The sequence below is a fragment of the Pinus tabuliformis genome, chromosome 8 (assembly GCF_031772625.1).
Source record: "Pinus tabuliformis cultivar Carrire ecotype Pingquan chromosome 8, CPIR1, whole genome shotgun sequence".
NCBI classification, from domain to species: domain Eukaryota; kingdom Viridiplantae; phylum Streptophyta; class Pinopsida; order Pinales; family Pinaceae; genus Pinus; species Pinus tabuliformis.
Window position 1 is genome coordinate 1876264652 of NC_142294.1, and position 13773 is coordinate 1876278424.

Consider the following 13773-nt stretch of genomic DNA (forward strand, 5'->3'; position numbering starts at 1 on the left):
AAGTGTTTCGTTCTTACCTTTGTCCAAACGCTGTTGTAGAAGTCCAAGCTTTGTTGATCTGGATGAGCTCCTCCTTTTCTCCAAAGCCTGCAATCACCAACAGTCAAACAATTAAATAGCACCTGATTATAGCATAAAACAAAGCATATTCAACATATAGACCAAGGAGTACATGAAATAACCCATAAACAACAAGTTATTGAGAAGAATGGACCAATTTGCATTAAAGGTAATCAAAAGGAACCATTACAACCTGAGCCTTGGTGTTGTGCAAGCTCCTTCCAGGGTCCACAAGAGTCTTCCTCTACTTTGACAAAGCTCACCCACTTCCAAATAGAACAAGCAAAGATGGCAATCTCTCCTCACAAGCTTCTAAATGGGAGTCCTAATTCCTGCAGCATTTACCCTTAGAAATGTATAGCTTTCAACCTCCTTCCTTCTGGCCCAATGCCTGTATTTATAGTGCTCAAGAGGAAGTTAATCAGGTCCACCATCAATGGGATAGTCCCCTCTTTGGATGGGATCACTCCCTTATTGATGGGATAAGTTCCTCTTTGATAGGAGTGCATGAACCATCTGGAGGCGCTCAATACACATCAAACAACCTTCTAGAATGCTCTAGAAATGACCACAAGTAAGTTTTTGAAGATAAAACTTGCGCATTTTAACCTTTTCAGAGGGACACACCTGCCCCTTTAGATACAGAGCGTCCTTGGATGCAGACCTTATGAACAATAGGTGCGTACCCACAGGCAAGGTTTGAGAGAACCTGCGTACCCAGAGATAAACATATTTATAAAGACTTTCTCTCTTTCTTGGAGTTTGACATGAATAGCAGAGGCATAAAACTTGCTCAAGAGGGTAGTATGACTGTTGATAGAGCCATACCAACTGTAAATAGCCATGGTGACATTTTTTAGTGTAACAGATTGCCCCCTAAAGTGCGAAGCCTGGAATAGATTAGGGTTTTGTATTATCTAGGAAGGGTGAAGCGCTTTATCATTTCGAGGATTATCTCGTGGAGTACCTGGTTGGAACCTGCAATTTTCAACACAAAATACATGGATAAGATTATATCATCACTGAGGTAGGCATTCCCATACTCAGATAAGAACTTTAACTAACAGACTAACTACTCTGATACAGGAATGATTTTGCAGTACATCATAATCATAGACTTTTGTAGACACAGTATGGGCGCAGCCATCTGTTTATGGTTAGTCTACTTAGATAATGAATACAAAACTCCTCGCAGCCTGGATGTTAAAGATTTGATCCAGGGTCTTCATTCCTACTTCTCGAATTGGTACGATTCTATCCATGTGAATAAATGAGTCGATGTCGAACATGGTAGAAACCACTTGATTACCAGTCAATGATGTGAACTGTTAACAAGCGTGAGAGAGACCACCAGTAATGTCAATGGTTCTCAAAGTACCCAGTACAATCCATGAGATGTGAATGAATGAGTTGATGTCAAACATTTCACGGAATCCTTCGATCGAAAGTCAATGATGTAAACTGACGTCAAAGGCGAGAAACCTGCCATTGATGCATGCAGACTTCAAGGCACTGACAATTTCTAAGTCATCTCTCTAGATAATGTGTTGATGTCGATAGAAAGTCACTCGTTGCGGGCAAGCCCACAACACGAAATCATTGTTCAAGTTGAAGAAACGTTGCTGTAAGGACTGACTCAGGGATGGTCAAATGGATGACAAGTATTTTGCAGATGAAAGTTTTGTTTGCAGACTTCTTGGACACATAACGACACGACAGATGGTTTGGTGCTAAATAACTCAAAGTTAATCCCCGGAACCCGGTTGAATACTTTCAAAAGTGGTTTGATTGACTGTGAGGTAAAAGATTTCCCAACCCAGGTGAATGAAAAGTGTCGTGTCCAAGAGTGGTAATAAAGTTTCTTCTGAGACAAAAGGTAACAAATAGGCTCATTCTTCTCTCTTTTCCCCCACCATTTCTGGCAAGTACCTCTTTATTTTTAACAAGCTTGAGGAGGATAACATATGCTTGATTATAAGCTCATCCTTCGGATGAGTCCAACCCAGTTTTGATTCGAACCCTAGGAAGGAGTGGTTCGTTCCTGTTTGTAATTGAACAGGTCCTTTACTGTGAAATGTTTAACGAGCCCAGTATAGGAGAAACTCGGCGTTTTTCAATTTTAGAGAGTCTGAAAAACTTAAGAAAACTCCAAGTTGAACTTTTTCGTAAATTTGTGTCCCTCAAGCCCGAAAAAGTATAAAATAATACCTGGGGGAACCGCTTGATCTTGCGACCAAGGAGTACTTTCATAATTAGTGTCACTGACCTGAAAAGTAAAAAGCGATCAAGGACACGTCGTTTTATTTCCGTATCGAGTTTGAAACGACAAAAACACGGCAATCTTTTCTTGATTTTACGGTCAGAAAAGAGCTATAAGGGGACCGTCTTTTAATTCCGTTTTAACGAGTGTAAAAGAAACGCTCGGCAATCTTTTCATGTTTTAGGAGTCAGAAAAGGGCTTAAAAGATGACTCTGAGGTTTCACTTTTTCGTAAGTTTTAACGAGTTCGAAAAAGGGATAAAAATGTACTCATATGGCCGACTTTCAATTTAATTTACGAGCAGGAAAAGACGGAAAGAACTCGGCATTTTCATTTGTTTTACGAGAATGAAAAATAGCAAAATAATCTCGGGATTTTCATGAGTTTAACGAGTCTTGAAAATAACTGAAATTGACTCGAGATAGGTTTCATTTTTACAAAAGCTTGAAACAGAGAAAAACTATGCTTCAAAGTAGTTTCATTTTTTCACAAGCTTGAAACAGAGAGAAAACTGTGCTTGATGCCCCCTAAGCGTAACTGCTAGAGCGCATTCCCCCCAGCTTCATTTGGATGAAATGAAGGTTGAGTTACGATATCATTTGAAAGACTCGACCTAAAACTTTATGAAAAAAAATGAAATAACTAACCTAAACATACAACCTAACATCTATGAGGTCTAGTCAATCTCTCGACTCAAGTAGAGGAGGATTTGTTTCATTGTTTAACGAGCTTGACACAGGAAAAGAACTATGCTCGGATTCGGTTTCATGTTTACGCAAGCTTGAAACGAAAAACTATGCTTGTTATAAGTTCGCATGCCCCTAGCATAATGACGCAAATCAAGGTACATGCCCCCCAAGCTTTATTACATTCAATGAGGTGGATGGAATGAAGCTTTACTTTCAAGATCTTGGAAAGACTTCTGGGAGATGTTTCATTTTTTAGTGAGGTTGACACAGGAAAAGAACTATCCTCAAAACCCTTGTTTCATTTTTTAAATGAGCTTGACACAAGATAAGGAACTATGCTCGGAACTACTCTCTACAATCTACCTAACAAAAAACTCTACTCTAAAAAACCTTGATTCATTTTTTAACGAGCTTGACACAAGACAAAGAACTATGCTCTAAAATCCTTGTTTCATTTTTTAACGAGCTTGACACAAGACACGGAACTATGCTCATGACTACTCTCTACAATCTACCTATATATCTTAAAATCTAGCTGATTCATTTTTTAATGAGGTTGACTCAGTAAAAGAACTATGCTCATGACATCCAATTTCATTTTTTAACGAGGTTGAGAGAGGAACAAACTATCCTCGCAACCACTGATTCATTTTTTAACGAGGTTGACACAGTAAAAGGAACTATCCTCATAACCACTGATTCATTTTTTAACGAGGTTGACACAGTAAAAGGAACTATCCTCATAACCACTGATTCATTTTTTAACGAGGTTGACACAGTAAAAGGAACTATCCTCATGCTAGCCTGTTTCATTTTTTTACGAGGTTGATACAGGAAAAGAAACTATCCTCGCACACACTGATTCATTTTTTAACGAGGTTGACACAGTAAAAAGGAACTTTCCTCACACACACTAATCATGGCTTCCAATTTGAAGAAAGACATGTCAATGGACACACCTTGATCATGGCTTCCAATAGGTCTTCATCAGAAGGAAGAATACTTGTTTGGAAGGAACACATGTCAAGGGACTCAAAAGGGATAAGAACATCGTGTTCAAGTAATCCCATAGAGTTTTCCATGTCAATTACCGGATCTGAATCAACAGTGAGAGCCTCACTTACATCGGTAACTGAAAGCATGGGACCAGTTGCCACATAATTAACCCGTGGCAGGGTAGATACCACTTTAGAATCAGGAACATTTAGGGGTGTCATATTATTGGTAGTTGAAACAATACTAGGGAACGAAAGCTGGTCTACAGTCACAATACTGCCATTGTGAGGGAAAGACATCACGCGAAAGAGTGTCGATACGACAGCTTTCATTGCATAAACATAGTCTCGCCCAAGGAGTAAATTGAAATCCAAGGGACCTCGAACTACCATAAGATCAATACAGACAGTTTTACCTTCCAAGGTAATAGAAAACTTAGGAAGGATCCCTAAAGGTTCACTGATGGTTCTGTTAAAAGCTTTCAGATTCTGCGTAATAGGCGCAAGCTGAGGGGAACCCAAAGCTTTCCAAACAGTTGAGGATAAAATACTAACAGAAGCACCTTCATCTACCTGAGTACGATGTATGTCCCTACCACTAGTCTTGACAATGATTTGGAAAGGGATGGAGGAAGGAAGACGAGGTTCTGTCAGTCTAGTCGAATCAAAGGAAAAGACCTCAGTGATTGGAGGGGGTTCTGTAGAAATAGGTGAAATGCTCCCCGGCATAGAAGAATCTGATGTAACAAGAAGAACCTGAGCGGTATGAAGTTCACTCTCTAAAGGGAAAGTGGGATCGACTGAATGTGAAATTGAATCGACCACTTGATCAACTAACAGATCATCAACCTGAGTGACATGAGTTTCACTCTCCAATGGGAGAGTGTGATTGAGTATACTTGAATTTAAATCAATCACTCCGTCAGTTGACGGCAGGTTGGGAGAAAGTTTACGGTAACCTGTTGGAAAGTCTTGCTGTGGAAGAGTGAGGTTTTCCAACAATGTTGAGGCTTCATCCATGTGAGGGAAAATGTGAGTTTGATGACTCCCTTTGCATAACTTACAAGGAAACCTAACTTTACCCTTTTTCCCAGGAACCTGACTATCACTGGTTGATGGATCAATGGAAGGTTGATGAGATTTTTCTGACCATACTTCCAAGACTTTTGGAATACCAGGACAATTGACAAGGAAGTGGTCACCCTTACAAAGCCTGCAAGGGTATTTGGGTTTACGATGTATGTCGGAATTTTCCTCAACACAACTAACACTTACAGCCATGGTTGGTTGGTTGACTTCTTTCTTATCTTGCTTCTTCTTCTTCTTCTTCTTCTTCTTCCCTTTCTTCTTCTTCTTAGCCTCCTGGTTACTAACATCGAGGCTTTTACCAGGCGAAGAGGAAGAAATGGAGGAAGAAAAATTAGGTGAAGAAGGTAAAGGGTCAACAGAAGGTTGGTGATGTTGAGATGGTGAACTCTGTTGAGGTGAAGCATCCGGTTGAGGTGGAACAATTGGAGTATTTTGGGCCAACGAAGTTGAAAATAACCATATCGGTAATCCTATTGTAAATCCAGGTAATGACAAAGTAGCCATATAAGGAGGACCTACATTTCCAAAGTAAGGAAAAGTACTAGGATTCTCATTAGGAGGGGTTCCTAGGTTGATAAATTCCGGAACATTTGCCATTATATTCAACTTCAGTGAATTTTATTAACAATTTAAAACTAAAATTAACAAGTCACAATTCACACCTAACAATTAAAATTCACAATTCACACCTATGGTCTCTAAAAGTAAAAAAAAACAAATTAACACGCGCTATCAAATCTAGGAGTCAAACCACACACAAACAGTAAGCTCTCCGGACCGAAAACACTAGTTGGTGATGAAGCCCAACCTCGCAGAATTCAGTACAGAAATGGAGGGTGGAACAGTTACCCCGGCAACCTACTTAATGAATAGACCGGCACAAGTTCCTCCACTTTAACCGTCTCGAAGTGAAGTGAACCCCCCGGAAAATCCAAGTGAGTATAACCGACATCTGCTCCAGGTACAGTGGGATCTTCCCTCCACCGTCACCTTGGGTAGAATCCTAAAGATTATGGTCACTAAGGTTACCAACGGCAACAAGTACACCTGGGGGAACAGTCTAAACTCCGACAGCACGCAAGGGCAGAGTAGCAAGCTCAATCCCCTTACCGGTTCCTTGACAGTAATCCAAGGTTTACCGATAAGTGACCCCTGGCTCCTCGACAATGGTTAATCTGAGGTTTACCGTTTGTAATACATACTGTCTGGCGTCGTTCCCAACGAGGGAGGATGGATCCCCTCACTGGTTCGGACACGAGCTCGTGCTTCTCCTTTAAGAGGAGCTTTCCCAGAGTGTAAATGTAACAATTGGATTTGATTCTATCACAAGATCAGCTACTTGTTTGGTTTTACTGTCTTGGAGAGTTAAGTACTCACCTACTCCAAGACACTAGCCTAAGCTATGTTGGTGTTTCAGAGCCCTAGAAATGTAAAAATTACTAGATGAATTTTAATTAAGCGCTGTGTTATTGAGGCTGTTATTACTCAAATGGGTAAATGGATACGAAACCAATGGTGTGATGACCCGACTCAACCGAATGCAATCGAATATGATAATGTAATCTTTTCAATTCGATGAATCCTAACTAAAGTAAGGAGAGAGTTTCCATTCACTTCCAACAATGAAAAAATTGATCACTAAGAGAAAATATAACAAATTCTCTAATGCACTAATTTCATCAAGACAAACTAATGCAAATCAATTCCAAACCCTTTTTTTATTTTTATTTTTGTGTAAATTCAAATCAAAGAAAGCTGATCTAAATCTACAATTGATTTTTCAGAATGTAAACTATGCAATTGTCATCTATGCACAATTCACTTGAAAAGTATGCAAATGTAATCTATGCACATTTTTCATTCATATTCCGAAAAGGAGAATTCTAATTACGCAAATGTGATCTATGCAAGAGAATTCTCAAACACAAGATGATTCTAATGTAATATAAGAACCAATCAAGTGCAAGTCGAGAAAATTGGGTGAGAGTTCCAAAGATCAAAAGTAAAAACACTCAAAGGCGATTAATACTCATACACAATTTAGCCCCCCCCCCCCCCCCGGCGAATGAGGGGGAATTTTTTTTGCAAAAACAGAAGCAAAAAGATGCAAAATTGTGAAAAGACTGAGAGAAACCTCCAAGTAATGACCAAAGGAAAACAAATCAAGAATTTCTCAAGAAAGAGACTCAAAACACCCAATTGATGAAAGCTTAGAGTAGGAATGCCAATGAAACAAGTTCAGGTGAAGATTTATGGCAGGTAACTAGTGGATCTGGGCAGTAAAAACTAAGAAAAAGCAAAATCTAAGAGCAAAAATGCAAAAAATGGAATTTTCTTAAATTTTAGCAGGGGACGCAGGCAACCCGTTAAGACAGGTGCGGGCCCGCACTGTGCACACAGCGACAGTGCGTCCAGGGACGCACTGTGCAATACTCAGAGGGTGCGTCCTACTGGAAAATTCAAGAAAAACTAAAATGAAACTAATCCTAAGCTAACCCACCCAGAGACAAAGTCACAGAGCCAAAACCAGAAAAATAAACCAATTTTCTCAAAGCAAAGTTCACACAAAGGAAAAGACATTTCTCATCAATGGATTCCCCAATGGAGTCGCCAATTTGTCACACGGAATCAGTCAAGAGTGCGGACACAACCGACCTTCCTAGAAGTCTAAGACATTCTAATGACAATCAAAACAAACTGGAGCTATCCTTCTCTAAACATGCATTATGATATGAGAAATCAAGTGTTTTGTTCTTACCTTTGTCCAAACGCTGTTGTAGAAGTCCAAGCTTTGTTGATCTGGATGAGCTCCTCCTTTTCTCCAAAGCCTGCAATCACCAACAGTCAAACAATTAAATAGCACCTGATTATAGCATAAAACAAAGCATATTCAACATATAGACCAAGGAGTACATGAAATAACCCATAAACAACAAGTTATTGAGAAGAATGGACCAATTTGCATTAAAGGTAATCAAAAGGAACCATTACAACCTGAGCCTTGGTGTTGTGCAAGCTCCTTCCAGGGTCCACAAGAGTCTTCCTCTACTTTGACAAAGCTCACCCACTTCCAAATAGAACAAGCAAAGATGGCAATCTCTCCTCACAAGCTTCTAAATGGGACTCCTAATTCCTGCAGCATTTACCCTTAGAAATGTATAGCTTTCAACCTCCTTCCTTCTGGCCCAATGCCTGTATTTATAGTGCTCAAGAGGAAGTTAATCAGGTCCACCATCAATGGGATAGTCCCCTCTTTGGATGGGATCACTCCCTTATTGATGGGATAAGTTCCTCTTTGATAGGAGTGCATGAACCATCTGGAGGCGCTCAATACACATCAAACAACCTTCTAGAATGCTCTAGAAATGACCACAAGTAAGTTTTTGAAGATAAAACTTGCGCATTTTAACCTTTCAAGAGGGACGCACCTGCCCCTTTAGATACAGAGCGTCCTTGGACGCAGACCTTATGAACAATAGGTGCGTACCCGCAGGCAAGGTTTGAGAGAACCTGCGTACCCAGAGATAAACATATTTATAAAGACTTTCTCTCTTTCTTGGAGTTTGACATGAATAGCAGAGGCATAAGACTTGCTCAAGAGGGTATTATGACTGTTGATAGAGCCATACCAACTGTAAATAGCCATGGTGACATTTTTTAGTGTAACAAGCTCAGAAATATATGCTCTATAGATTCTGAATCTTCCTTACATAAGACACATCTGGATGGCCCGTGAATGGCTCTTTTCATGAGCTGGTCGCAGGTGGGAACTTTATTCCTGAGGATACACCAATAGAAAAGCTTCGATCGAGGGGAAGCAGCCAATTTCCATATATACTGCCACCATGATTCAAGAGCCTCAGGCTTTCTGTGATCAATGAGATGTAGATAGCCTTCCTTGGGAGTGTAGACGCCGTGGTTAGCGAGATGCCAGATGAGTTCGTCCGGGCCATCTGTTATTCTAATGTGAGCTTCCAATAATGCTTCTCTGTACTCTTCCCATACAGCGTGCCATCTCCTCGGGATATTCAATAAATCTACAGATTTCCATGCTTGATGAAAGATGTCTGACTGCGCTGGGTCTGCAATCTGTGAAATGACCTTTATATTACGAGCTGAGAGGAAAGCAATAAGATCATGAGGGAGTGTGTGTCTGCCACCACTTCCAGACCAGGGGTCAAGACCAATTCTTGCACTGTTACCATCTCTGATGCGCCAAACAATGTTGTCCCTGATGAGATGTAAGGAGTGCAGAAGGGCCTTCCAAATCGATGATATTCCAAGTTTATTCCAGGTAGGCAGCCTTACCCAATCACTAATGCTGAGGGGCCAGATATATTTATGGAATACTATGCTAGTCCAAAGGCTGTGGGTAGTCATTAGAGCCCAACCCATTTTGCCGGCCAGAGCTTTTGCAAATAATGGGAGCTCCTTCAGTCCCCATCCTCCCCACTTCTTTGGGAGAGCAATCTTATTCCACCCTATCCAAGCAAATGTTCGTTTGTCTTGGTTTCCAGCCCACAAGTATCGGTTACACAATTGTTGAAGCTTGGCCAAAATGTTCCTTGGAATCCATGCCAGGGCCATCCAAAATACTGGGGTAGCTTCGAGTACCGCTTTCATTAAAATTAGCCTCCCTGCCCTAGAGAGGTATCTGTGACTCCAGCAGGTTATCCTTTTTTCGATCTTCGTCACCAGCCAGACCCAGTCGGCAATCTTCTAGCTTTTGGGTTTGATCCAGAATCCCAGGTATTTTAGCCCTCTGTCTATTTGCTGAGTATTATAGGGGAAGACCGTCCTGGCAATATGAGCTTCATTAACAGAGGTGCCGACCAGAGAGATAGAAGATTTTGCTCTGTTCACTTCCATGCCAGTAGCTTTAGTGAATAGATCCAGAATGCGGGAGAAAGTGGTCGAGTCCTGAACACTTCCATCCAAAAGAATTAAGACATCATCTACAAACAAAAGATGAGTGAGGAAACAGATGTCTGATATCTTGAGGCCTCTGATGGATCCTTCCCTGGATGCCGAGATGAGGAGGCAGCTGAGAGCTTCTATGACCAAGAGAAAAAGCAAGGGTGAAAGGGGACAGCCCTGGCCCAACCCTCTTTCAGAATGAAAGAAGTGCGAGGCAGATCCATTTATCAGGATACTGAAAGTGGGGGAAGATATGCAAGCCATAATCCAATTGATAAGAGAGAGAGGAAAACCGATGTGGATGAGGATCATTTTTAAGTATAGCCAGCTTACTCGGTCAAAGGCCTTTGAAAGGTCGATTTTCAGCAGGATGCATTTGAGATGCTTTGTCCAAATGGAGTGGATTGCTTCTTGAGCAGAGCTTATGGCTTCATGGATCTGTCTGTTTTCCAGAAAAGCAAATTGTTGTGGTGATATATGTCTGGATAGGATGGGCTTGATCCGATTGGCAATGATCTTAGATATGATCTTATACAGCACATTACAAAGGGAGATGGGGCGGAAATCATCAAATGAGGAAGGTTTGTCAACCTTTGGGATGAGGGCAATGAAAGTTGAATTAATTGCATGATAGATGCTCCCCGAGATCCTGCTCTCCTCCACTACTTTAAGAATGTCACCTCCCAGAAGTTCAAAGAAGGCAGAGTAGAACTCAATGGTCCAGCCATCCGGACCAGGGCTCTTTTCCTTCTTGAACCATTTTATAGTGCTTTCCAATTCTGCCATAGTAACCGGTGCTTCCAGATCCTCGGTATCATCTGCCTCTACAAATCTGGGGAGATGTGTGGCCACATTGATGATCTCAGCCAGATTTGTACCACCTGGGCTCTTATATAGATTTCTGAAATGTGAGGTTCCCAAATTTGATAACTTGTTGAAAGTGTCTGCCCAGCCACCCTCGGGGAGCGGGAGGTTCCAGATGGTGTTTGCCACTTTCCTTCCTTTGGCGAAATTATGGAAAAATCTGGAGTTTTCATCTCCTGCTTTCAGCCATGTAGCTCTACTACGAATTCTGGTAGCTTCCTCTCGTCCCTTGAGAATAACCTTCTTCTAATTTTCCAGGTCCGCCAGTCGCGTCTTGTCATCTTGAGATAAGAACCCTAGGTTTCTCTCATCCAGAAGACCCTTCAGGTCTTCCTCCACCTTGCTTAATTGTTCATCTTCTTGCTTTTTTTTCTCTTTTTCCCAGTTGATCACGATGTGTTTCAGCTCAATTAGATTTTTAACAAATCCCCTTGCCATCGAGTTTTCTCTTTCAATGGGGTGTGCTTTCCAGAAAGTTGTGATCAGGTTTGTGAAACTTTGATCTTGAAGCCACATATGATTGAATTTGTAGGGGGCTTTTGGTTTCTGTTCCGGACCCCGAATTTCCAAAGCTATAGGGGAGTGATCGGAGATGCCGCCATTGCTAACCCACTGTTTGTAGGAGTGCAGTCGGTGAATCAAGGGGCTCTTGATGAGGAATCTATCTAACCTTCTGGCTAATGCAGCCTCACCAATTCTTCTGTTTCTCCACGTTGGCTGAAGCTTCTGCATAGGGATGTCAATGAGGTCGTGTTGCTCCATTAACTGGCTCATGAAATTAGTGATGGGGTCAATTTGGGCCGCCTCACCCCAAGACTCCCTGAACCCCAAGGAGAAATTTAGGTCTCCCCCGATAATGATGTTGTCGCCTGATAGAAGATTGCTGCTAAGGATGTTTCTCCAGAAATGCTCCCTTTGATGACAAGGTCCATAGATATTGAGGATTCGAATGGGGAGACCGAGTTCAATTGAGTAGATGTCTGCTCCAAGGAAGCCATGTCCCCCCCAGGAGGATTCCAGCTTGATAGATGTGGGGTTGTAACCGAGTGCAATCCCCCCTGATCTGCCCATGGCATCCAAGGCAATGAAATTCCATTTAGCCCCTATAGAGGCTAGTGCAAGGGTACATGCATCTGCCGATCCAAGAGTTTCTTGTAACAGTATGATATCCGGTGATTCGACCTCAAAAAGTCGTTTGAGGGCTAGCTTTTTAGGGGCGCTGGCCAGTCCCCTGCAGTTGAAAGAGATGTATTTCATGGGGGACCATGCTGAGGGGGGATTGAAGCTCTAAGGACCCCTACGATGGTGGCTTGGCGCCCAGCCGCAACTTCAGCGCCCGCAAGTCTGATGGCTTTATTAAGATTTGATTTACGACCTCTGGTCAGAGGGACTCCAGGTTCAAGGGGGACAATTCCTAACCCGGCAACATGTTCAGAGGTCCCCGGCCGGGAGGCCCGAGGTCTGAGGGAGTAGGGATGAGATGAAGTCGACCGGGATGATGGGGGCGAAGGAGGCGGGGATGAGAAGGGAAGCGAAGGCGGAGCAGTGGAAGACGACGGAGGAGGAGAGGGAATGTTACACTGAACCATGGTGCAAACAAATGCATTATCATGCATAAAAGAGATATCAGTAGATTTTGAGATAGGGAAAGAAGGGGTACCCGAAACTTTTGCTGCTGCCGCTGCTGCCCGAGCCCTGGTCATAGGGGGTGTAGGCGGGACATTCGGCTGCTGGAGTGCTTCCGCAAGGGGTCCACGCTGAGCCTCGCTGATCTTGGGTGCCAGAGGAGAAGAAATAGGAGCACTAATCCGTGGCGATCGAGGAATAGTGGAGGGAGCCCTGCCGAAGTTCGATTGAACCTGAATTGACGGTCCATCCAGACTAGTCACTAGCAGACAATCCTTGTATACATGGCCGATTTGGTGGCACCGGTTACATCTGAAGGGAACTCCTTCATAATCCAAGATCTGTGATCTGCTGAAATTCCCCCATCTCAGGGTCATTTTACCCTCTAGCCCTTCTCTAGTGTCCAGATAGACCAGTATTCTAGCAATGATCATCTCATTTTTCTCCACATATGATCGATCATGGTCTAAGTATGTTCCCAGTGCATTCCCGATCTTGATGAAAGCCTCCTCAGTCCAATATTGAAGAGGTAATCCCGGCAGTCGAACCCAGAGAGGTCCCGCTCCAAGCTGTTCGCGTTCCGGGTCGAAGAGAGGGCTCCATCGTTTCAGGAGAACAGGAGCCAATTCTATATGCCAGTACTGGGCTAATACTGTATTCGTGTGTTCCTCCTTGGTGAAGTGAAGTGAGAACCAACCACGAGGGAGCTTCTGAACAGCTGGCAACTCCGAGAACATTTCACCCCATATTTCTTTCACCCATGATTTGAGCCTTTCCGTCGTGAAGATACGACCTCGGACGTGTCCTACCAGAGTTGTTCGGGCCAGAGCCATGGTTTCTGCAAAATTGGTTGGGTCACCAAAGGAAACAGATATGTCTTTCGTCGTTTCTCTTATGCACTTCGTCTTTTTAGATCGAGGCCCAGTGGGGTGGTCGTCCAACGGGTTTGATGACTCAACCCTAGGAGAGGGATTTACAGCCTGTGGAATTATGGCAGGCGTGCTAAAACTTCCCGAAGTCCTATGCTCTGTGGAACCCAATTGAGGTGTTGTCGGAACCCTAATTTCCCCCTGCTGAATCGACGTATCTGTAGCGGGATGGTCCGCTACTGGTGCATGAAGGGGGGGGTCTTCAGCCCTGATCTCCCCAAAATCCGCGACAGGGAGGGGATGAACTGATGCAGAGGGAGGTATTACTTCTGCCCTAGCCAGCGGCGGTTCGGAGAGAGCTATACCGTGGGACGGCGAAGGGAATTCGAGGGCATAATCCTCCG

The 13773-nt window shown here is 42.9% G+C and overlaps 1 protein-coding gene across 1 annotated transcript; it reads right to left on the reverse strand.

The window, feature by feature from the left end:
* Nucleotides 1-11120: 11120 nt before the first annotated feature.
* Nucleotides 11121-12131, reverse strand: LOC149243871 (uncharacterized). Its single transcript, XM_089371332.1, has one exon. The coding sequence runs from the start codon at nucleotides 12129-12131 to the stop codon at nucleotides 11121-11123; it is 1011 nt and encodes a 336-aa protein (XP_089227458.1).
* Nucleotides 12132-13773: the final 1642 nt, after the last annotated feature.

Coding starts and splice junctions, on each gene's coding strand:
- LOC149243871 (XM_089371332.1), bottom strand. CDS start 12,131: ATGAAATACATCTCTTTCAACTGCAGGGGACTGGCCAGCGCCCCTAAA.